This window comes from Gorilla gorilla, chromosome 15 (genome assembly GCF_029281585.2).
Source record: "Gorilla gorilla gorilla isolate KB3781 chromosome 15, NHGRI_mGorGor1-v2.1_pri, whole genome shotgun sequence".
Classification (NCBI taxonomy): Eukaryota; Metazoa; Chordata; class Mammalia; order Primates; family Hominidae; genus Gorilla; species Gorilla gorilla.
Genome location: NC_073239.2, coordinates 119,241,175 through 119,266,614, shown reverse-complemented (window position 1 = coordinate 119,266,614; position 25,440 = coordinate 119,241,175). Strand labels below are relative to the sequence as shown.

Here is a 25,440-nt window from a genome sequence, read left to right as displayed (position 1 = left end):
AGTGGTGCAATATTGGCTCACTGCAACCTCTGCCTCCTGGGTTCAAGCGATTCTCCCACCTCAGCCTCCCAAGTAGCTGAGATTACAGGTGTGCACCACCACGCCCAGCTAACTTGTATTTTTTGGTAGAGATGGGGTTTCAACATGTTGGCCAGGCTGGTCTCAAACTCCTGACGTTAAGCGATCCACCCGCCTCAGCCTCTCAAAGTGTTGGAATTACAGACGCAAGCCACCGTGCCTGGCCTTCCTCTTAGACTCTTCATACCCCACTACCTAGAGGCATCACTTTCAGTAATTTACTCTCTCTCTCTATATATATTATATATAAATATACAAATGTGTATTTCTCCCTTTTTAAAAGACTAATGTTAGCACTGCATGTGTATACCTATATAGAAATATGTACATATGCTGCCTGGGCGCAGTGGCTCACACCTGTAATGCCAGCACTTTGGGAGGCTGAGGCGGGCAGATCACGAGTTCAGGAGATCAAGACCATCCTGGCTAACACGGTGAAACCCCGGCTCTACTAAAAATACAAAAAATTAGCCAGGCGTGGTGGCGGGCACCTGTAGTCCCAGCTACTCGGGAGGCTGAGGCAAGAGAATGGCACGGACCTGGGAGGCAGAGCTTGCAGTGAGCCGAGATCGGGCCACTGTACTGCAGCCTGGGCAACAAAGCAAGAGACTCCGTCTCAAAAAAAAAGAAAATAAATATGTGTATATGCGTATATATATAAAATTTACATTTGTGGGCCGGGTGCAGTGGCTCACTCCTGTAATCCCAGCACTTTGAGAGGCTGAGGTGGGTGGATCACTTGAGGTCAGGAGTTCGAGACCAGCCTGGTCAACATGGTGAAACCCCGTCTCTACTAAAAATACAAAAATTAGTCAGGCGTGGTGGCAGGTGCCTGTAATCCCAGCTACTTGGGAGGCTGAGGCAGGGGAATCGCTTGAACCTGGGAGGGGCGGGTTGCAGTGAGCCGAGATCGCACTACTGCACTCCAGCCTGGGCAACAGAGCAAAAAAAAAAAAAAAAAAAAAAAAAGCATATGTGTGTATACATATAAAATTTACATTTATGGGGCGGGTGCAGTGGCTCACGCTTGTAATCCCAGCACTTTGGGACGCCGAGGTTGGCTGATCACTTGAGGTCAGGAGTTCGAGACCAGCCTGGCCAATGTGGTGAAACCCCATCTCAACCAAAAAATACAAGAAAAAGAAATCAAAACAAAGCAAAATACACAAAAAATGTACATTTATGATTTACTTCTTCTCTTGTAAACTTTTGTTTTTAAAGTATATTTAGTATTGTTTGGTATGTTCTTTTAGATGGTCATTTTGGTAGTTTTCGGTTACTTGGTTTAGTGGTGACATCTTTATTCTCCCTTTCTTCCTTCTGCCTTAAAATCTACTCTAAGAATTATTGTAACCTTTTATCCCCCTGGTTTACATCCTGATCATTAAATAAATGATTTAAAAATAGTTAACAATGGAGAGAATATTCCAGAACTGGAAATCACAGAGACAGAGTTATAGAAGTAGAATGATCAGGAAAAGTGAGTAATGGTGAAACTGGATCCATAGCTTGGGGTCAGAGTGGGGCTGGGAATGCTAGATTATTACAGGGGTCTGTCAGGATTTTCTAGGTATATTTTTGTACTTGTTTTCTAGGTGATGCCCATGTGTTTAGGGGTGTGTTATTCTGTGGAGTATTCCTGTCCTTTTTCTTTGGCATCCTTTGCAACAGTAGAGAGCAAAGAGTGACACAGTGCAGTTGATAAGAGCGTGGGCTTTGGAACCGGGTGGGCATGGCAGCTTCAGGCATATTACTTTTTCTTATACTGCTTTTCTTCATTGTTCCGGTTATCTATTGCTGCGTAACAGATCACTTCAATTTTGTGGCTTAAAGGAACAACAGTCCTTCTTGTGGTTCTTCAGGTTGCCTGGATTCAACTAGGCAGGTCTTACTGGAAGTCTCTCATGCACTCAGATGGTGGCTGGAGCTGAAGTCATCTTAAAAGTTTCTTTTTTATTTTGAGATGGAGTCTCGCTCTGTTGGCCAGGCTGGAATGAGTACAGTGGCACAATCTTGGCTCACTGCAACCTCTGCCTCCTGGGTTCAAGCGATTCTCCTGTCTCAGCCTCCTGAGTAGCTGGGATTTTAGGCGCACCACCACACCTGGCTAATTTTTGTATTTTGAGTAGAGACGGGGTTTCAGCATGTTGTTCAGGCTGGTCAAGAACTCCTGACCTCAGGTGATCCACCTGCCTTGGCCTTCCAAAATGCTGAGATTACAGGTGTGAGCCAGTGTGCCCAGCCCACATTCATCTTTAAACAGGGATAATAATACCAATCACATAGCATTGTTTCAAAGATTAAGTGAAATCATCTATATAAAGCTCATAGCACAGTGTCTGATACATGATAAATTGTGAATGAATTATTATTTGCTATTTCAGCAGATGGAAGGCAGGGATATAAAAAGGGAAAGAATGAAAACATCAGTCAGATCCTTACTTGGAAAAGTTTCCCCTTATCTAGTCTAGTTGAAGTACCACTCTTTTTTCCTGTCTTTTTTGTTTGAGATAGAGTCCGTTGCCCAGGCTGGAGTGCTGTGGTGTAGCCACAGCTCACAACAGCCTCCATCTTCTGGGCTCAGGCAATCCTCCCACCTTAGCCTCCTGAGTAGTTAGGACCACAGGCATGTGCCTCCTCGCCCAGCTAATTTTTTTTTTTTTTTTTCTGGTGGAGATGGGGTTTTGCTGTGTTGCCCAGCCCAGGCTTTTTTTTTTTTTTTTTTTTTTTTTTGAGATAGAGTTTTGCCCTGTTGCCTAAGATGGAGTCCAATGGCGTGATCTCGGCTCACTGCAACCTCCACCTCCTGGGTTCAAGTGATTCTTCTGCCTCAGCTTCCCAAATAGCTGGGATTACAGGCACCTGCCAACATACCTGGCTAAGTTTTGTATTTTTAGTAGAGATCGGGTTTCACCATGCTGGCCAGGCTGGTCTCGAACTCCTGACCTCAGGCAATCTGCCCGCCTTGGCCTCCCAAAGTGCTGGGATTACATGCGTGAGCCACTGTGCCCGGCTCCCCGGTTTAAGTTTTTAATTGTTTACTGGAGATGGGGGTCTCCCTATATTGCCCAGGCTGGTCTTGAACTCCTGCATTATAGGCATGAGCCACTGTGCCTGGTCCTGTCTCAACTTTTTAACGAATTATTCAAAACATACCTATAAAAAGAGAAAAGTGGCCAGGCATGGTGGCTCATGTCTGTAAACCCAGCACTTCGAGAGGCTGAGGCAAGAGATTGCTTAAATCCAGGAGTCTGAGACCAGCCTGGGCAACATGACGAGACTCTGTCTCTACTAAATTTAAAACTTCGCCAAGCATGGCAGTGCATGCCTGTGGTCTCAAGTACTCGGGAGGCTGAGGCAGGAGCATTGCTTGAACCCAGGAGTTTGAGGCTGTAGTAAGCTGGGATCACGCCACTGCTCTCCAGCCTGGATGTCAAAGGAAGACCCTGTTTCAAAAAAATAAAACAAAAACCCAGAGAAGTTACACTCTGAAGACGGTAACAGTTTGCTATTGTATCAGAGAGAATTTTTCTTTTTTTTAGTAGCTAGTCTCACTCTGTTGCCCAGGCTGGAGTGCAGTGGTATGATCTTGGCTCACTGCAACCTCTGCCTCCAGGGTTCCAGCAATTCTCATGCATCAGCCTCCGGAGTAGCTGGGATTCTAGGTGCACACCGCCACACCTGGTTAATTTTTGTAGTTTTAGTAAAGATGGGGTTTCACCATGTTGGCCAGGTTGATCTCAAACTCCTGACCTCAGGTGATCTGCCCGCCTCGGCCTCCCAAAGTGCTGGGATTACAGACGTGATCCACTACATCCGGCCCAGAGAGAATTTTTAAAAGTATCTGTTGTAATTACAATGAGGTTTAAGCTGTCTTTTTTTTTTTTCCGCCATGGAAAGAGTTAAGTAATTTGTCTTTCTTAAATGCTAGTGTGTCCGCCATTGGTGGGTTCTTGGTTTCACTGACCTCAAGAACGAAACCTCAGACCCTCGCGGTGAGTGTTACAGTTCTTAAAAGCAGTGTGTCTGGAGTTTGTTCTTTCTGAAGTTCAGATGTGTTCAGAGTTTCTTCCTTCTGGTGGGTTCGTGGTCTCACTGGCTTCAAGAGTGAAGCTGCAGACCTTCGCAGTGAGTGTTATTGCTCTGAAGGCGGCGCATCTGGAGTTGTTCATTCCTCCTGGTGGGTTTGTGGTTTTGCTGGTCTCAGGAGAGAAGCTACACACCTTTGCAGTGTGTTGCAGCTCATAAAAGCAGTCTGGACCCAAAGAGTGAGCAGCAGCAATATTTATTTTAAAGGGTGAAAAAACAAAGCTTCCACATTGTAAAAGGGGACTGGAGCAGGTTGCCACTGCTGGCTTGGGCAGCCTGCTTTTATTCTCTTATCTGGCACCACCCACATCCTGCTGATTGGTCCATTTTACAGAGAGCCAATTGGTCTGTTTTACAGAGAGCTGATTGGTCCGTTTTGACAGGGTGCTGATTGGTGCGTTTACAATCCCTGAGCTAGACACAAAAGTTCTCCAAGTCTCCCTGAGATCAGCTAGACACAGAGCACTGATTGGTGCATTTACAAACCCTGAGCTAGATACAGGGTGCTGATTGGTGTGTTTACAAACTTTGTGCTAGACACAGAGTGCTGATTGGTGTATTTACAATCCCTTAGCTAGACATAAAGGTTCTGCAAGTCCCCACCAGATTAGCTAGATACAGAGTGCTGATTGGTGCATTTACAAACCTTGAGCTAGACACAGAGTGCTGATTGGTGTATTTACAATCCCTTAGCTAGACATAAAGGTTCTCTAAGTCCCCACTAGACTCAGGAGCCCGGCTGGCTTCACCTAGTGGATCCCACACCAGGGCTGCAGGTGGAGCTGCCCGCCAGTCCTGCACCATGTGCCTGCACCCCTCAGCCCTTGGGTAGTCGATGGGACTGGGCACCCTGGAGCAGGGAGCGGTGCTCGTCTGGGAGGCTCGGGCTGCGCAGGAGCCCACAGCGGGGGTTGGGAGGCTCAGGCATGGCGGGATGCCCTGCCCCGTGGGTAGCAGCTGAGGCCCGGAAAGAATTTGAGCACAGGCAGGGCCAGTGGGCCGGCACTGCAGGGTATCTGGTGCACCCTCAGCAGCTGCTGGCCCGGGTGCTAAACCCGTCACTGCCCAGGGCCAGCAGCACCAGCTGGCCGCACCTAGTGCGGGGCCCGCTGAGCCCACACCCACCCAGAACTCCTGCTGGCCCGCGAGTGCCACGTGCAGCCCTGGTTCCCGTATGCACCTCTCCCTCCACACCTCGCGGCACCTCTTCCTCCACACGTCCCCGCAAGCTGAGGGAGCCAGCTCTGGCCCTGGCCAGCCCAGGGCGGGGCTCCCACAGTGCAGCGGCGGGCTGAAGGGCTCCTCAAGCGTGGCCAGAGTGGGCACCCAGGCCGAGGAGCTGCTGAGAGCCAGCGAGGGCTGCAAGGGCTGCCAGCACGCTATCACCTCTCACTAGTATTTTCATGGAATCAAAAAAGGTACCTCAAATAATCCTTTTCATTTCCTTCTGTGAGCATCAATTTTTGTTTTTATTTTATTTGTTTATTTATTTATTATTGTTATTATTATTTTTGAGACGGAGTCTTGCAGTGTGGACCAGGCTGGAGTGCAATGACGTAATCTTGGCTCACTGCGAGCTCCGCCTCCTGGGTTCATGCCATTCTCCTGCCTCAGCCTCCAGAGTAGCTGGGACTACAGGCGCCCGCCACCACACCCCACTAATTTTTTTATACTTTTAGTAGAGATGGGGTTTCACCATGTTAGCCAGGATGGTCTTGATCTCCTGACCTCGTGATCTGCCCGCCTCGGCCTCCCAAAGTGCTGGTATTACAGGCGTGAGTCACCATGCCCAGCCTATTTATTATTATTTTTTGAGACAGAGTCTCGCTGTGTTGCCCAGGCTGGAGTGCAGTGGTGTGATTTCAGCTCACTGCAACCTCTGCCTCCTGGGTTCAAGGTATTCTCCCACCTCAGCCTCCCAAGTAGATGGGACTACAAGTGTCCGCCACCACGCCTGGGTAATTTTTGTATTTTTAGTAGAGACAGGGTTTCAGCATATTGGCCAGGCTTGTCTTGATCTCCTGACCTTGTGATCCGCCTACCTCAGCCTCCCAAAGTGATGGGATTACAGGTGTGAGCCATTTTATTTTACTTATTTATTATTATTTTTTTTAGAGATGAGGGTCTCACCATGTTGCCTAGACTGGTCTCAAAATCCTGGGATCTGGTGGTCCTCCTGTCTCGGCCTCCCAGTATGTTGGAATTACAGCTGTGCCTGGCCACTTTCTGTTTTTATAAGTAGATGCATTATCTAGCAACTGTTTCTCTTGAAATAAAAACAAAATGAGGTAAACTTAATACTGGCTTTGTGATAAATCCAAACCATAGAAGGTTTTGAGTTAGCCTCAGGACCTTCCCCTATTTGCCACAGTAAATCCTGGTTAACATTGTCTTAGATGGACATTCATACATTTTCTATGCATATTTTTGTGTATATACACACAAGTTTATATATTGGTGTGTATGTATATACATATAAATATATGGTTGTTCCTTACCCAAAATCAAATGGGATTACATTAAATATGTTGTATTGTATCTTGTAGGATGATGCATCTATGAAGATGTTTGAACATAGTTTTTTTTTTAAATAGATCTTGCTATTTTTTTTTTTTTTTTGAGACGTACTCTCAGTCTGTTGCCCAGGCTGGAGTGCAGTGGCATGATTTTGGCTCACTGTACTCTCCACCTTCTGGGTTCAAGCGATTCTCCTGCCTCAGCCTCCCAGGTAGCTGAGATTACAGGCAGGCACCACCACGCCTGGCTAATTTTTGTATTTTTAGTAGAGACTCGGTTTCACCATATTGGCCAGGCTGGTCTTGAACTCCTGACCTCAGGTGATCGACCCGTCTTGGTCTCCCAGAGTGCTGGGATTACAGGCATGAGCCACCATGCCTGGCCAGGTGTTGCTATGTTGACCAGGATGGTCATGAACTCCTGATCTGAAGTGATCCTCCCATCTTGCACTCCCAAAGTGTTAGGATTACAGATGTGAGCCATCACGCCCAGTCCAGAACATAGATCTTTGAATAATTCTTCAAGTTTATTAACAGTGGACTTACTGGGTTAATAGGTGTAATTTCAATTTTAAAATTTTAAGAATTTTTGAATAGTTTTGTGTTCTTTTGTGTTTTCACAATGTTTAGTAATTCAGGTCATAATTTTCCTCACTATATCAAATAATTAATTGTGTACAGCTCCTCTTCATTGAAGCTTCCTGACCTTGTTTTAGTAATTTGGTTTGAACTGTTTAATCTCTCGAAGAGAATGGAAATTAGTAAGAAGCTGAAATCTTCTTCCTCGCATACTCTAGTTGTAGTCAGCAATTAACCTCCCCCAATTCTTTTCCTCCCTCTACTGGTGAAGCCCCATAGCTCTGATGCCTGTCACCCACCCTGATTAAGAACTTTATAAACAGCACATGAATAAAAATGTTTGGACTTGAACGTGACAAGTTTTGCATTTCACAAAAAGTGAATTTGACCTTCATTTTCACTTGTTAAATAAGGCTTAAATTCCACTTCAACAAACAAGCCTTGGTTTAATAAATGTGCATAGAATCTTAATACAGAGGTATTCATTTATCTCCCTTGTTCTCCCTTTTTCATCCAGCTCTGTTATTTTAACCCCTTTGTCCTTGAGTCTGTTTTTCTTTTTGTTTTGGTGCTTGTTTATTCCCAATAATGTGGAGCATGACGTTCATTTACAGTATCATAGCTCTGTTCCCTTCAGAGCTTTGTATCATGCTTTGTCTGCATTTCAGTGTTTCTTGTTTAATTTTGAAGGCCTATGAAAATACGCCAGATCTTTTTGGAGAGAACAGGAACTTTTCCCAGGAATTTTTTCATAGAGGTGGTTTCTTTTTTAATCCCTGCCTCTTATCCTTGTTTTCTACCCCATACTTTCTGCCTACTAGAAGAGCCATGAGGGAAACAAGTGACCCCTTTATCTACCAACAGACACCTCCAGTGCAGCAAGTTCCATTTATTGCTGGTTGTGATGGTTTAGAGCCAGCCTGGGACATTGGCACACACTGAATTTGTGTGCTGAAACCACTTTACAGTTCACAGTTGACCTATGTTTTTTAAAGCAAGTCTGCTTAATTTATCTGTGATGAAACACAAATTGGAATTGATTATGTAAATTCCCTCTTCTCTTAAATCCGAATTCCTTAGTCCACAGCTTGACTTTCAGTGATTGACCTCCAATCCCTCCTTTGATTTTCTTTTTTTTTTCTTTTTGAGACAAGGTCTCTGTCTGCCGCTCAGGCTGGAGTACAGTGGCACCATCATGGCTCACTGCAGCCTTGACTTCCCAGGCTCAGATGATTCTCCTATCTCAGCCTCCCAAGTAGCCGGGGCACTTGGGTTAGGTATGCATCACGATGCCTGGCTAATTTTTTTTTTTTTTTTTTGAGACGGAGTCTCGCTCTGTCACCCTGGCTGGAGTGCAGTGGCGCTATCTTGGCTCACTGCCAGCTCCGCCTCCCAGGTTCATGCCATTTTCCTGCCTCAGCCTCCCGAGTAGCTGGGACTACAGGTGCCCACCACCATGCCCGGCTAATTTTTTGTATTTTTAGTAGAGACGGGGTTTCACCATGTTACCCAGGATGGTCTTGATCTCCTGACCTTGTGATCCGCCCGCCTTGGCCTCCCAAAGTGCTGGGATTACAGGCATGAGCCACCGCACCCGGCCTCACCTGGCTAATTTTTTTGTATTTTTGGTAGAGACAAGATTTCACCATGTTACCCAGGCTGGTCTCAAACTCCTGGGATCAGGCGATCCGCCTGCCTAAGCCTCCCAGAGTGCTGGGATTACAGGCATGAGCCACCACACCTGGCCCCTTCCCGTGATCTTTATGACTGTCTTCCTTTAAAAGGATATTGTAGTTTTGAGACAGTTCATTTTAAGTTCATGTTTTTCGTGGCACTTAGCCAACACTTTCACTGATTTCTTAAAATTCTTGAAATGTTCACCTTTACACACATTTAAAGTAATGTGTATTCATTGCGAACATTGAATAATGTAGATAATTATAATGAAGAAAATTTAAATCACCTTCAGTCCCACTCAGACATAGATACATTAAAAAAATTACATATTTATATTCAGTCTTTTTCTTTTTTTTCTTTTCTTTTTTTTGTGATGGAGTTTCGCTCTTGTTGCCCAGGCTGGAGTGCAATGGCGCTATGATCTTGGCTCACCGCAACCTCTGCCTCCCGGGTTCAAGTGATTCTCCTGCCTCAGCCTCCCGAGTAGCTGGGATTACAGGCATGCACCACCACACCTGGCTAATTTTGTTTTTTTAGTAGAAACGGGGTTTCTCCATGTTGGTCAGGCTGGTCTCGAACTCCTGACCTCAGGTGATCCGCCCACCTCAGCCTCCCAAAGTGCTGGGATTACAGGCGTGAGCCACCGCACCCAGCTGTATTCAGTCTTTCTCTGTGCATGTGTTGTGTGTATGATCATTATCATCCTTTTTTTCACTTAACATGAAATTATGGCTGAACATTTTCCCATGTCATGAAATATTATTTGAAAGCATCGTTATCAATGGTTACATAATATTTCAGTCTGTGGCTATTTCATAGCTTGTTAGAACATTTCCTTGATACTGGATATTTAAGTTTCTGGCATTCTTACATTTGTGACACTGTGAATACCATCTTTGTTTATAAAGTTTTTTGTTTGTTCATTTGTTTTTTGTTTTTGAGATGGAATCTAGCTCTGTCGCCCAGGCTGGAGTGCAGTGGCACAATCTCCGCTCACTGCAACCTCCGCCTCCCAGGTTCAAGCGATTCTCATGCCTCAGCCTTGCTAGCAGCTGGGATTGCAGGTGTGCGCCACCCTCCTGGCAAATTTTTGTATTTTTAGTAGAGACGGGGTTTCATTATGTTGGCCAGGCTGGTTTGGAACCCCTGACCTCAGGTGATCTGCCCACCTCAGCCTCACAAAGTGCTGGGATTACAGGCATGAGCTACCACACCCAGCCTCAATGTGGCTGTTAATGTACAGATTCACTCATATACAAATTGAATGGTTTTAATACTAAAATAATATTTAATTCCCCAAGCTTTTTTTTTTTTTTTCCTGTTGGTTTTTGTTTCTCTAAGTGTAATGGCACAAGAGAGAACAGATTGTGGACTTTCTCTTTAAGGGGTTTATGGCTTTATGAGGAGAAGGTGCATAGTGGAGCATGAGCAGTTCTGTAACAGGAGGACAAGGTGCACACAGAAGGAAGAAAGACATCTGCTTGAAAGCTTCCCAGGCCAGTCCCGGAAGATTGGAATCCAGAGCACCATGTATTTGGTATTACACAGTATGTACTCCATAATTTGTTGTTTTTTTGTTTTGTTTTGTTTTTTGAGATGGAGTCTCGCTCTGTTGCCCAGGCTAGAGTGCAGTGGTGCTATCTCGGCTCACTGCAAGCTCCACCTCCTGGGTTCACGCCATTCTCCTGCCTCAGCCTCCTGAGTAGCTGGGACTACAGCTATCTGCCACCATGCCCGGCTAATTTTTCACATTTTTAGTAGAGATGGGGTTTCACTGTGTTAGCCAGGATGGTCTCGATCTCCTGACCTTGTGATCCACCTGCCTCGGCCTCCCAAAGTGCTGGGATTACAGGCATGAGCCACCGCACCCGGCCTATGTACTCCATAATTTGACCATTGATATTTTCTAAACAAAAATGTTCCATTTCCTCCCTCCCTCTTTTATAAGGAAAGGACCTAAAATTAGGGGTATAGGGACATACTGTAAATTCTCAAGACTAGGGATTACGTCTTAATGATATTTGTGTCTACAGTGCATGGCACGGTGTGTGGTATATAGCTGGTGCTAAGAAGTCTTTATTATTATTATTGTTAGTTTTTTTTTTTTTGAGACAGAGTTTTGCTCTGTTGCCCAGGCTTCAGTACAGTGGCGTGATCTCGGCTCACTGCAACCTCCGCCTCCCAGGTTCAGACAGTTCTTCTGTCTCAGCCTCCCAAGTAGCTGGGATTACAGGCACAGGCACCATGCCTGAAAAATTTTTTGTATTTTTAGTAGAGATGGGGTTTCACCATGTTGGCCAGGCTGGTCTCAAACTCCCGATCTCAGGTGATCTGCCCACCTTGGCCTCCCAAAGTGCTGGAATTACAGGTGTGAGCCACCGCACTTGGCTGCAAGCAGACCTTTCTAAGGAGGGAAGTCCCAGGCCTGCTGTGTGAGCTCTTCTGCACAATGAAGACACTGATCTTCTTGTAGAGAAATTTCTGGGCTTTCCAGTTTAATTCATTTAAGAGAAGGGGTAAATTTTGGTGGTGTTTTAGAAAGCAGCAGCTATCCCTTGACTAGTACGAACAGGGCCTGGTAGGTCAGTGTGAGGGTCTGCTTGAGGGCAGAAGATGTTTAGGCTGTTGAATTTTCCCACAAAGTTTCAAGTTTGGAGGCTCCTCAAGAAACTTGTCAAAATTACTTAATGAGGTTTTAAACTGTACAAATTAGTGGTCAGGGCCAGGGCCTGTATTTTGGTCCATTTCTTTTGCAGAAGCTTCTTGGAGATGCACCAAAGAATCTTTATTGCCTGGTTTTAGGATTTAATGGAATTTAATTAGGTTTCCAGTTGTAGAGAGGCTCTGGGACTTAGTTAAGCTATAGTTGTCAACAAGTTATGGCTTCCGGTTTTTTGTCAGAAGGGATATGGTACCGTGCTCTGTCCTGAAGGCTCAGCGGGGCTCACTCCTGGCTTACATTAGCCAGTTTCTACCAGAAGGCAAGTGAGAACAATAAAGCTAGCAGAATAGTTCTGAAACCCTGCCTTGCTGGGAGCTAGATTAGTTCCTCTTTTATTCAGGGAAAACTTGGATAAAAGGGATTCTAATAGCATAGTTTGAAGATCTTCGGTTTGGGGATCTAGAGCAGTGCTGGGGGATGTTAACTGGTGTTCTCTGATTGTATCTCACACCCCTCTCATATACCCCACCTCCATTTGGAGACTCATCTCATATGCAGGGAAAGGCATTGAGGAATTCTGCAAACATATTTTGCCGTATTTAACTCTGTGTTTCCTCAATTTATTTGCTTATGGAACCCTCTTTTGTGGAATACCCATTAGGGTTCAGGGATCCTCGTGTTTTGTAGTACTCAGTTTGGAAAATGCTAGTCTGGAGATGCAGCATCCTCAGGTTGTTTTTCCTGGAAGTGGTAATGGAGAGCAGCCCTTCTTGGTGCAGTAGGCCACTTTTCTTTTGCTCATAACACAGACCAGTTGTGACACTTGGCTCTGTCTCAGGCTGTGATTTTTAATGTACCGATTTACTTATACACAAACTGAATGGTTAATGTTCCATTCCCCAAGCCTTTTTTGTTCGTTTTTACTATTTTTTTGGTTTGTTTCTCTCTTTTTTTTTTGAGACTGAGTTTTGCTCTTGTTGCCCAGGCTGGAGTGCAGTGGCGTGATCTCGGCTCACCGCAACCTCCTCCTCCTGGGTTCAAGCGATTCTCCTGCCTCAGCCTTCCTGAGTAGCTGGGATTACAGGCATGTGCCACCACACCCGGCTAATTTTGTATTTTTAGTAGAGATGAGGTTTTTCCATGTTGGTCAGGCTGGTCTTGAACTCCCGACCTCAGATGATCTGCCCACCTCGGCCTTCCAAAGTGCTGGGATTATAGGCGTGAGCCACCATACCTGGTCTTTTTGTTTGTTTGTTTCTCTAAGTGTAATGCATTTTATCTCCTGCTTCTTTTAAGTTTCCAGGACCAAGTAATACTCAAACCCTTCCCAGAGGGTTTTCATTTCGAACAAGGAAGCCACCTGGGAAATAGGGTGGAGACTTGTTTTGAGAAACCAGAAGAGGATGTCTCGTGCTAACCATGGAGAAAAAGAATCTAGTCTCCTTGTTAGGAAGACTGTTGAAGAAGTGTTCTTTATCCTTTAGTTCTTATTAAGAGAATTGTTTTAGTTTCAATTGTAAGGACCAGTAAGTCTCCTTACACCTCACAGTATGGAGACATATTATTATAACTGTTGACAAAGAAGGAGCTTGAGGGCTGGGTGCAGTGGCTCACGCCTATAATCCCAGCACTTTGGGAGGGTGAGGCGGGTGGGAAGCTGAGGCGGGTGGATTACCTGAGGTTAGGAGTTCGAGACCAGCCTGGCCAACATGGTGAAACCCCATCTCTACTAAAAATACAAAAATTAGCTTGGTATGGTGGCACACACTTGTAATCCCAGCTACTTGGGAGGCTGAGGCACGAGAATCTCTTGAACTTGGAAGATGGAGGTTGTAGTGAGCCGAGATCACTTGGGCAACACAGTGAGACTCTGTCTCAAAATAAAATAAAATAAAATAAAAATAAAAAACAGGAGCTTAAGAATAGGAAAACCCGAGAGCAGGAGGGAATTGGCCCTCTTAGGAACTAGAATAGTATTGAAAGCAGATTGTTTTGCACCTCAGCAGTAGGGATTTGTAGACGTGCATATTCTGCCATTAATGAGATTTCTCAGTCTGTGTTTCTTTGTGATTTTCCCTGTATATACTCTTTACTGTGTATCATTTCTGTTCCTTATACTCTCTGCTTATTCCTCTGTTTTTTTTTCCTGATTTTATTTTGGAGTATAACATAATACAGAAAACTGCACAAATTGGCCAAGCGCAGTGGCTCGTGCCTGTAATCCCAGCACTTTGGGAGGTCAAGACGGGCGGATCACTTGTGCTGAGGAGTTTGAGACCAGCCTGGGCAACATGGCAAAATCCTGTCTCTACAAAAAATACAAAACAATTAGCTGGGCATGATGGCGGGTGCCTGTAGTCCCAGCTACTCAGAGGGCTGAGGTGGGATGATCGCTTGAGCCTGGGAGGTGGAGGTTGCAGTGAGCCGAGGTTGCACCACTGCACTCCAGCCTGGGCAACGGAGTGAGACCCTGTCTCAAAACAAAACAAAACAAAACAAAGCTGCACTTATATTTAAGTATACAAGTTGGTGAAGTGAGCATGCCCATGAAACCTGCTTCCAGATCAAGAAGCAGAGTGTTACTGGTATCATGGGTGTCCCCTTCAGCCCATCCTGGTCACTTCACCCCACAAGGGTGACCACTTTCTGATTTCCAACACCACAGAGTTGTCTGTTTTAATGGAGTTATTGAAATATACATACTATAACGTTCACTCATTTAAAGAATACTGCTCAGTGGTTTTAAGTGTATTTTCTGAGTTGTGTAACTATAACTATAATCTAATGTTAAAATATTTTCATCATCCCCAAAAGAAACCTGTACCCCAAAAGAAATAACGAGTGGTTACTCCTTTATCCCACATTCCACCAGCCCTAGGCAATTACAAATCTATTTCCTGTCTCTATAGATTTGCTTATTCTGGACATTTCATATAAGCGGGATCACATAATATGTGGCATTTTGTGCCTGATTTCTTTCACTTAGCATAATGTCCTCAAGGTTCATCCATGTTGTAGCATGTGTCAGTACTTCATTCCTTTTCATGGCTGAATAATATTCCATTGTATGGATAGACCACATTTTGTTTATCCGTTCATCTACTGATGGACATTTGGATGCTTTCCACCTTTCAGATATTATGAATAATGCTACTGTGAACATTCACTTACAGGTTTTTGTTTGGACATACGTTTTTGTTTCTCTTAGGCATATATGTAGGAGTGGAATTGCTGGGTCATATGGTAACTCTGTTTAACATCTCAAAGAACTGGCCAAACTGTTTTTCATAGTGTCTGCACCATTTTCCATTCCTGCCAGCAATGTATGAGGGTCCCAATTTCTCCACATCCTCACCAGCACTTGTTATTATCTATCTTTTTGATTCTAGTGAGTGTGAAGTGGTATCTCATCATAGTTTTAACTTGCTTTTCCCTAATGACTAATGATGTTGAGCTTCATTTCATAGCTTATTGGTCATTTTTATGTCTTCTTTGGAGAAATGTCTGTCAAATCTTTTGATCACCTTTTAGTTGGATTGTCTTTGTATTATTGAGTTATAAGACTTATTTATATATTCTAGATATAAGTTTCTTATCAGATATATAGCGCTGCCATGCTCAGCTAATTTTTATATTTTTAGTACGATGGGGTTTCATCATCTTGGTCAGGCTGGCCTGGTCTTGAACTCCTGACCTCGTGATCTGCCCGTCTCGGCCTCCCAAAGTGCTGGGATTACAGGCATGTGCCACTGTGCCTGGCCAAGTTTTGTATTTGTAGTAGAGATGGATTTTCGCCATGTTGGCCAGGCTGGTCTCGAACTCCTGACCTCAGGTAATCTGCCTGCTTCGGCTTCCCAAAGTGCTGGGATGACAGGCGTGAGCCACCACGCCCACTGAACCCTCATAAATCCATCACTGAATTTCAGCAGTGATCAGCATTTTACCATTTTCCCCACCACCATCTTTTCTGGGGGAGGAGTATTTAGTTTTTGTTATTTTGAAATAAAACAGTGAAAATCGTGCTCTTATTTCAAAAAACAACATTGTGGAAAATATCTAACTTAGAAAATGAGACACCTGTAACCTCAGACAGAGCCACTGTTAATTCTGTGTGTGTGTATAGTTTTTAAGGACATTATTATTATTATTATTATTATTATTATTATTTTTGAGACGGAGTCTCACTTTGTTGCCCAGGCTGGAGTGGAGTGGCGCAATCTCAGCTTACTGCAACCTCCACTTCCCAGGTTGAAGTGATTCTCCTGCGTCAGCCTCTCGAGTAGCTGAGACTACAGGCACCTGCCACCCATTATTTTAAATATTTACAGTATATTCCATTATATAGGTAAACCATATTAATCCAGTTTCCTATGGGGGCCATTTGGGTTATCAGCTTTACTGTATTGATTAATGGTGCAATCATTAATCTTCCTGTCATATGTACTTGAGCAAGTTATTTTTTTTTTTCTTTTAGACAGGGTCTCCCTCTGTCGCCCAGGCTAGTGTATAGTAGTGCGATTCCTACTCACTGCAGCCTCAAACTCCTGGGCTCAAGTGATTCTCCCACTTCAGCCTCCTGAGTAGCTGGGATGACAGGCGTGCGCCATTGAGTCTGGCTAATTATTTTTTATAGAGACGGGGTCTATGTTGCCCAACTTGGCATTGAACTCCTGGGCTCAAGTGATCCTCACCTTGGCCTCCCAGAGTGCTGGGATTACAGGTGTGAGCCACCGCGCCCGGCCAGAGGATGCGTGTCTTAAAGATTTAATAGGTGCTGCCAAATTGCCCTCCAAAGAGACTATGCCAGTTTATAATTTCAGCAGTAGTGAATGGGAATGTACAGGGGTATTTTATTTTATTTTATTTTATTTTTTGAGACAGAGTTTTGCTCTTGTCCCCCAAGCTGGAGTGCAGTGGTGCAATCTTGGCTCACTGCAACCTCTGCCTTCCGGGTTTGAGCAATTCTTCTACCTCAGCCTCCCAAGTAGCTGGGATTACAGGTGCGCACCATCACACCCAGCTAATTTTTGTATTTTTAGTAGAGACGTGGTTTCACCATGTTGTCCAGACTGGTCTCGAACTCCTGGCCTCAAGTGATCCACCGACCTGGGTCTCCCAAAGTGCTGGGATTACAGGTGTGAGCCACCATCCGGCCAGGGATATTTTAAAGTAAATCCCAATTATTGTATCATTTTCACCTGGAAATACTTCTGTATTTCTTGCTAACAGATAAGGACATTTTTTGTGTTTTGACATAACCGTTATCACTTCTGAAAAATGAGTACCTTTTTACCGATGGTTTGTTCAAATCAGAATTCAGACAAGGCATTCGAAATGTGCATGTGAAAGGAATACTGAAGAGGATGCCCACCTTCAGCGCTGCAGGTTTGAAAACCTGTGAATTGGGTGCAGTGGCTCATGCTAGCCACTTGGGAGGCTGAGGTGGAAGTTTAGGCTTGAGCCCAGGAGTTTGAGGCCAGCCTGGGCAATGGAGCAAGACCCCATCTGCTTTGTGCAGATGCAGGTTTGGGGCCTGAAGTGAAGGCCTCTTTTACTCTAGGCTTGTTTCTGCCACAATCTAAGTGATGTTTAAAGATTTCTGGTCTGTTTGCTTCTGGTCAGTTCCACACCCAAGGTTCTCTTCTAGATCTAGTTCTCAAGCCTGCGTATTTTTTTTTTTTTTTTTTTTTTGAGATGGCATCTCACTCTGTAGCCCAGGCTGGAGTGCAGTGGTGTGATCTTGGCTCACTGCAACTTCCACCTCCCGGGTTCGAGGGATTCTCCTGCCCCACCCTCCCAAGTGGCCGGGACTACAGGTGCATGCCACCACGCCTGGCTAATTTTTTGTATTTTTAGTAGAGACAGGGTTTTGGCATGTTGGCCAGGCTGGTCTGGAACTCCTGACCTCAGGTTGGTGATCTGCCTGCCTCAGCCTCCTAAAGTGCAGGGATTACAGGTGTGAGCCACCGCGCCTGGCCCCAAGCCTGCCTTATTTCTTTGTGGCCTCACTCATATGCTTCTGGGTCTCAATTTATAGGAGCTTCCTTGAAGCTTTCTGAAACAAATGCCCAGAGATTGTAACAGCCTTCCTGTGATCTCTGCTGCAAAGATGAGCCATTTGTTCAATGGAGAAGGCTCACAGACTGTTCTCTGCCAATGTTTTTGCAGTCTTACTCTCCTATTATTTGGGCTGTAGAAACTTTTACAACTGGTGAGACTTTTGCTCTCTAGATTTTACTTATTCCTTCCATTTCTGCTTGAAAAGTGGTATAGCCATTCTTGCCTGTACTTATCTTTGTCTTGAAATAGCTTGCTAAGGCAGTCAGTAGTAATTAGCATACTCCATCATTCTGACTCTTCCCACCACTTTCCTTAGGCCAGCAGGCTCAGCGGACACTGGGTCCATGAAAGGCAGCAGTGAGTGCAGGCATTCCTTTAAGTGGGTGATATTTCATCATGATATGCCAGGCTCTCTAGCATTTTGCCACCTGATCAATAAGCCAAACTAACATATTTTAGACTTTTGTTCACAGCAGCACCCCACATCAAGGTGCTCATTTGTTGTCAGTCAGGGTTTGGTCAGGAAAATGGAAACTACCCTAGGTATCAAGCAGGAAGGCACTTAACATAGTGATCTAGAGGCTTACAAAACCATTATCAGGGCTGGGGTGATGTGGTGGCAGCACAGCCAGGGAAAGTTGCTGTTAGCTTTCAGAAAATTAGGAAGTGCAAGAATTGTAGGAAACTGTTGTGGATCAGCTGGGCCCTCTATAGGACCAGGGAAGGTCAATTTCAGGAGAGTCCTTAGAGGCTGCCGCTGCAATATGACATCAGCCCAGAGCCTAAGCTCACGCCCATGCCCACCCCTGCTGGAAGAATCCCACGTCTGCTGCTCCTCTATCTTCTGAATCTTGTAGGGTAGCTGAGCCTCTCCTCACTGGCCAGGATCCAGGTAAGGTGGTTCCTGCTATACAAGGGAGGGCACAGACTGGGAGGAAATGATGCTTTGTTCCAGCTTCCCCTAAAGTTGAGGGGACCACTAAATCTTACAAAGATAGGAGAAACAATTCTCAGTATATTGCTGTTTAAATTATCTTATAGATTAAAAGTTTGCTCTCTGGAAGTGAATACAAGTGTATGCATAAATAACATTTTATTTTTGTAATCATTTTTATTTATAGACTATAAAGCAATTGGCAAAATAGGAGAGGGAACGTTTTCTGAAGTTATGAAGATGCAAAGCCTGAGAGATGGAAACTACTATGCATGTAAACAAATGAAGCAGCGCTTTGAAAGGTAGGCTACAGAGATGCACTTGGGACCAAACACAGATCCAGGTTTCAGTCAATAACGGCAACTTAATATTAGGGGGGAACTTTATTAATTTAATAATATGTAAGATACAATCAGATTTCTTTGGGCAGTGAGGGTTATATGCTAATGTTATGTTTATCATACTGGAGTTTACTCATATCCAGGCTTACTGTAATATCAGTGATGAATGACCACAAAAAAGTTTCAGTTTCAAAAGCGTGTCTCACCTTAAACAGTCTGTATGTTCCTAAAAGTTATATATGTGTTGGATTTCTTTTTTTTTTAATTTAAAAAAACAGCAAAAAAAATGATATATCAACCAATGGAACAGGATAGAGAGCTAGGAAGTGAACCCTTTATGATCCATTTGATTTTATGATCCATTGATTTTTTTTTTTTTTTTTTTTTTGGAGACAGAGTCTCACTCTGTCTCCCAGGCTGGAGTGCAGTGGCACAATCTTGACTCATTGCAACCTCCGCCACCCCAGTTCAAGCGATTCCCGTGACTTAGCCTCCTAGTAGCTGCAACTGCAGGCATGTGCCACCAAGCCCGGCTAATTATTTTTTTTTTTAAGTATAGATCAGGTTTCACCACGTTGGCCAGGCTGGTCTTGAACTCCTTGGCCTCAAGTGATCCGCCCGCCTTGGCCTCCCAAAGTGCTGGGATTACAGGCGTGAGCCACTGTGCCTAGCCCATTGATTTTGTTTGTTTTTGTGTTTTGTTTTGTTTGAGACAGGGTCTCACTCAGTCATCCAGGCTGGAGTGCAATGGCTCGATCTCGGCTCACTGCAGCCTCCACCTCCCAGGCTTAAGTGATCTTCCCACCTCAGTCTCCTGAGTAGCTGGGACCACAGGAGCACACCACACGCCTGGCTAATTTTTGTATTTTTTGTAGAGACGGGGTTTCACCACGTTGCCCGTGCTGGTCTTGAACTCCTGACCTCAAGGTATCTGCCTGCCTTAGCCTCACAAAGGGCTGGGATTACAGGCATGAGCCACTGTGCCTGGCTGTGTGTTGGACTTCTATAAATGCAACCTTAGTCTAAATGTATTAGAGGTCCTTGCAATTTAACTAACTGTGAATAAATTAATATATTACTATTATATTAATATAAGTGACAGGTATGAGCCACCGCACCCAACCTGAGCCATCACGCTCAGCCTGAGCCACTACACCCAGCCTTCATTTTTTAATTAATTAGTTAACTTTTAAAATGGAGATGGGATCTCACTGTGTTGCCCAAGCTGACCTTGAACTCCCGGGCTCAAGTGATCCTTCTGCCTCAGCCTCCCAAAGTGCTGGAATTATAGGTGTGAGCCACCACACCTGGCCAAGAACAGTAATTTCATCCTCATGACATCTGGATAGGATGGTTATCCTTGTTTCGTACGTGAGGATAGGTGCTTAGAGATGTGAGGTAATTTGACATTTTTTCTAGATTACTGGGTGGGCAGAGCCAGATGTGAACCCAGATTCTGCTAAGGCAAATCCTTGTTCTTCACTGCCCAATGCATATGGTAGTTTACCTACCACTAGGAAGACTGAAGCCACCAGGTGTTCTGCTCCTTCTCTTCTAGCACTTCTTCCTCTCTATGCATTCTGCATTCTCTGTGTTTCTTTATCTTTCCCCGACTCCATCTTTACTTGTAAACCACTGATGAGAGAGGATTTGATGCACAGTGTACTGATTATCCCGTATCTAAAGAGCAGACAGCTGGGTGCTGTGGCTCACACCTGAAATTCCAGCTACTTGGGAGGCTGAGGCAGGAGGATTGCTAGAGCACAGGAGTTCGAGATCAGCCTGGGCAACATAGCAAGACCCCATCTCTACAAAAATAAATAAATAAAAAAAAAAACAGACTTCCTTAAACAGCCACCTTTGACCCAAAGTTGCCAGTACAGGACTTTGAACAGTAGGGTGTGATGCTTTTTTTTTTTTTTTTTTTTGAGTCAGGGTCTCACTCTGCTGCCCAGGCTAGAGTGCAGTGGTGTGATCTCAGCTCACTACAACCGCTGCTTCCAGGGCTCAAGTGATTATCCAGCCTCAGCCTCATGAGTAACAGGGACTACAGGTGCAAGCCACCAAATGCCTAGATAATTTTTGTAATTTTTTTTTTTTTTTGAGACAGAGTCTCGCATTGTCACCTAGGCTGGAGAGCAGTGGCGTGATCTTGGCTCACTGCAACCTCTGCCTCCCAGGTTCAAGCAATTCTCCTGCCTCAGCCTCCCGAGTATCTGGGACTACAGGCGTGCGTCACAGCACTCGGCTAATTTTTGTATTTTTAGTAGAGATGGGGTTTCACCATGTTGGCCAGGCTGGTCTCAGACTCCTGACCTCAAGTGATCTGCCCACCTTGGCCTCCCAAAGTGCAGGGATTACAGGTGTGAGCCACCATGCCCAGCCTAATTTTTGTATTTTTGTAGAGACAGGGTCTCGCCATATTGCGGCTGGTCTCGAACTCCTGAGCTCAAAGCGATCCACTTGCCTTGGCCTCCCAAAGTGCTAGGATTACAGTCCTGGGTCCAGCCTCTATCAGATAAGTTTAGAATGTTCTAAGGAGCAGTTCTCTAGCGGGTGAAGAACGCTCAGTTTATTGAAGTTCTTTCTCATGCCTCCTCAGCCCCTGGGAAGATTGTGTGGTTACGTAACGGACATGGTTTCCCGGTGATGAAGCACATCCCGGGTCTGCCAACTGCCAGATTCCTCACACACCAAAAGTGCCTGGTCCACCTGAATCTTGGCTTCCTTGTCATAGTGCTTGACGACTAAGCAAAGGAATGAACAGAAAACTAACAAGGTGGGGCACATGGCAAATGTGCAGTGGATGCTGGCCTTCCTTACTGTATGCAGAATCATTCGTTGTATTTCAGAAACAATTTATGTTCTTTGCCTTTAACTTCAAAAGCAGTTGATTAGAACACATCCCACAGGTTGGCCCAGCATGGTGGCTCATGCCTTGTAATCCCAGCACGTTGGAAGGCCTAGGTGGGAGAATTGCTTTGAGCCCACGAGTTTGAGACCAGCCCAGGCAACAAAGAGAAACTCTGCCTCCAAAAAAATTTTTAAAAATCAGCCGGGCGCGGTAGTGTGTGCCTGTGGTCCCATCTACTTGGGAGGCTGAAGTGGGAGGATCTCTTGAATCCAGGAAGGTGATGCTGCAATGAGCTGTGCTTGTGCCACTGAACTCCAGCCTGGGCGACAGAGTGAGACCCTGTCTCACTCTGCCTTCTTTGACAAGGAAGCCAAAATTCCGCTGGACCAGGCACTTTTGGTATGCGAGGGATTTGGCAGAAAGCAGATCCAGGATGTGCCTCACCACCAGGAAACCATGTCCGTTAGGTAACCGCACACACGCAAAAATCCGTTTCTGCTTGCTTATCATTGTATAAGTGAATCCTCAGAGTCACCTTGCACAGTTGTGTGGGTGGTGTGAGGAATGTGAAGCGTTAGTAGCAGAAAGTCACACTGAGTCACTTGGGCAGCATGAGGTTGGTATTTGGAGCCTCTGACCCCTACCCCCTCCAGTATTACTTCTGCTCCTTTCCTATGCTTTAATTCAAATAGAAACGGATGGCTTTTGCAGTAATCTTAGTTAGTATGAAGTTAAAGAAAGGTAAAAAAATACACATAATGGATTAGTACTGTGGCAGGGAGGGCACTTTCACTCCTGAGCATCGTTTGCCTTTTGAGTCACTCAAGGACTTAGTTAGGGATAAGGAAGTTAGTTACTTACCTGAGGCCTCAACAGAACTGAGTCGTTTTGTATCTTTTCTGGTATATCCTCAGAATTTTCCTCCACCAATACTTGCCAAAAGTACACGATTAAGAATAGGCTCTCTTTGGGCACAGTGGCTCTCACACCTATAATCCCAGCACTTTGGGAGGCCAAGGTGGGCAGATCAGTTGAGCCTGGAAGTTCAAGACCAGCCTGGGCAACATGGCAAAACCCCCGCTCTACCAAAAAAAGAAATAAAAAAGTTAGCTGGGCATAGTGGTGGTGCCTGTAGTCCTAGCTACTCAGGAGGGTGAAGTGGGGGGATTGCTTGAGTCCTGGAGGTTGCGGTTGAGGTTGCAGTGAGCCATAATTGTGCCACTGCACTCCAGCCTGGGTGACAGAGCAAGACCCTGTCTCAAACAACAACAAAAACGGTTCTCTTTTGCTATGCTTTTAGTCTGTATTTTTCCTATAGAAACAGAAGAAATGGAGTGAGTCTCTTAAAAAAAAATCCCTAGTCTTGGTATTTGTAGGATCTCCCTTTGTGCCCCGAGGCAGTGACATTGGCACAAGTCTGCTAAACCCGGGGTTCAGTGTAGGCTTACCAGCTCTGACTCTAAAGGTCAGAACCAGCAGCTCCTCCATTTTAGTTCATGTGATCTTGGACAATTCCCTAATTTCTCCGTGCCTCTGTTTCTTTCTTTATACAATGGGGATAACTACAGTATCTACCCCATAAGATTGTTGTGAGGGTCAAATTAAATAATGCAGATGAAGCACTTAGTGCAGTGCTGGCACACCGTAATAAAGCAACTTGCTATGTAAATCAGTTTTTCCATAACAGATAATACAAGTTAGCAGAGCTTGAAGACTATTTTGGAGATGGACGTGAGATAATAATAGTAAGATTACCGCAGTTGTTCACTACATATCTGGTGTCATGAACAGTACTAGGTGAATTGTATGCATGTGTCATTGAATCCTCACTGCAGCCCTGGGAGGAAGATCCATTGTTACATCTTTCAGACTAGGGAATTGAAATTCGGAGAGATCAAGTTCCCCACCTGGCCCGTTGCTACCCAACCTACACGTCGTGGAGCCGAGTCTGAGCCCAGGTCTGTGTAGGTCCTGAGCTGGTGATCTTCCCACCATTCTTCCCAGCTGCAGATGCTGATGCCAACGTCAGGTCTAGATGTGGTACATGGTTTTTCTCAAGTCACACCTCTAAGCAGTCCTCAAATTACTTTTACAAAAACAAAAAGTCTGCTGTGTAAGGTTATAAATAGAAACAAAGGCAAGGAATTTATTGGTCTCTCTAAAAGCCTTTTTTTTTTTTTTTTTTTTTTTTTTTACTTAAAAGAGTATAATATGAAAAACCTCAAGCATATACAAAATGAACAGTAGCCCTAGGTATCCAGCAGCCAGAATCAACATCCCTGCTATTTTTATTTAATCTATACCTCCACCCAGTGTCCTTCCTCTACTTGGGCTGCTATAACAAATTATACTGTATTCTGTCTGGCTTAAACAGCAGACATTTATTTCTTACAGTTCTGGAGGGTGATAAGTGCAAGATTAAGATGCTGGCAGACAGGTCTGGTATCTGGCGAGGGCTTGCTTTAGGATTTGCAGGTGGCCCTCTTCTTGCTTTGTCCTCAAATGACAGAGAGCAGAGAGAGAGAGAGGTCGCATGTTCTCTAGAGTCTTTCTGGCATTTCTTCTTAGAGCCACTAATGCCATGTGCTCTAATTACCTCTCAAAAGCCCCACCTCCTCATATCATCCCTTTGGGGGTTTAGGGTTTCAACGTATGAATTTTAGAGGACACAAACATGCAATCTATAATGTTATACAGTTTTTTAAAGTCAAAATTTGTATATCTTGAAGTGCACATTGTTTATCTGTACAATTTTGGCAAATGGATATTCTCGTGTAATCAAGATGTAGAACATTACTATAACCCTAGAAAGTTCTTCTTGTTCCTTTTCAGTTTCCCACTGCCATCCCAGGCAATCACTAGTATGTGCTCTTGTGTCCACCTCCTCTAACTCAGCATCATGTCTTTGAGATTCATCATTACTGTTGTTCAGTAGTTTATCTCTTTTTTTTTTTTTTTTTTTTTTGAGACGGAGTCTTGCTCTGTTGCCCAGCCTGGAGTGCAGTGGCACAATCTCAGCTCACTGCAACCTCTGCCTCCCAGGTTCAAGCAGTTCTCCTGCCTCAGCCTCCCGAGTAGCTGGGACTACAGGCCTGTGCCACCACACCCAGCTAATTGTTATATTTTTAGTAGTGATGGGGTTTCACTGGACAGGCTCGTCTTGAACTCCTGACCTCAGGTGATCCACCCGCTTCAGCCTCCCAAAGTGCTGGGATTATAGGTGTGAGCAACTGCACCTGGCCAGTTTATGCCTCTTTAATGCTGAGCAACATTCATTACAATCTGTGAGTACAACACAATTTCTTTATCCATTTTCCTGTTAATGGACTTTTGGATAGTTTCCAGTTTTGGGCTACCATGAATAAAGCTGCTTATGAAATTCAACTTCTTAGGCTGGGTGTGGTGGCTTGCTTCTGTAATCCCAGCACTTTGGGAGGCTGAGGCGTGAGGATTGCTTGAGCCCAGGAGTTTGAGACCAGGCTGGATGACATATAGCCTGGTCTGTATGTCGTATGAAGAAAGACATTTAGTATCTTTTTCTTTCCTCTACAAAAAAAAAAAAAAAAGACCAGGGCATAGTGGCTCACTCCTGTAGTCCTAGCTGCTTGAGAGGCTGTGATGGGAGCGTTGCTTGAGCCTAGGAAGTTGAG

The 25,440-nt window shown here is 44.8% G+C and overlaps 1 protein-coding gene across 13 annotated transcripts in view; it reads left to right on the top strand.

Annotated features, from left to right (window-relative positions):
* MOK (MOK protein kinase) overlaps nt 1-25,440 on the top strand; it is a 75,581-nt gene that overhangs the window by 2,085 nt on the left and 48,056 nt on the right. For 7 of the 13 annotated variants that reach the window (XM_004055725.5, XM_031001966.3, XM_019009897.3 and 4 more), the window contains one exon: nt 18,783-18,897. In XM_004055725.5, the coding sequence (XP_004055773.1) occupies nt 18,783-18,897 (115 nt within the window). Of the gene's footprint in view, nt 1-18,782; nt 18,898-21,579; nt 21,716-25,440 lie in introns of those variants that run through there. The other 6 variants (XM_063698192.1, XM_063698196.1, XM_063698195.1 and 3 more) reach the window with 3 other exon arrangements.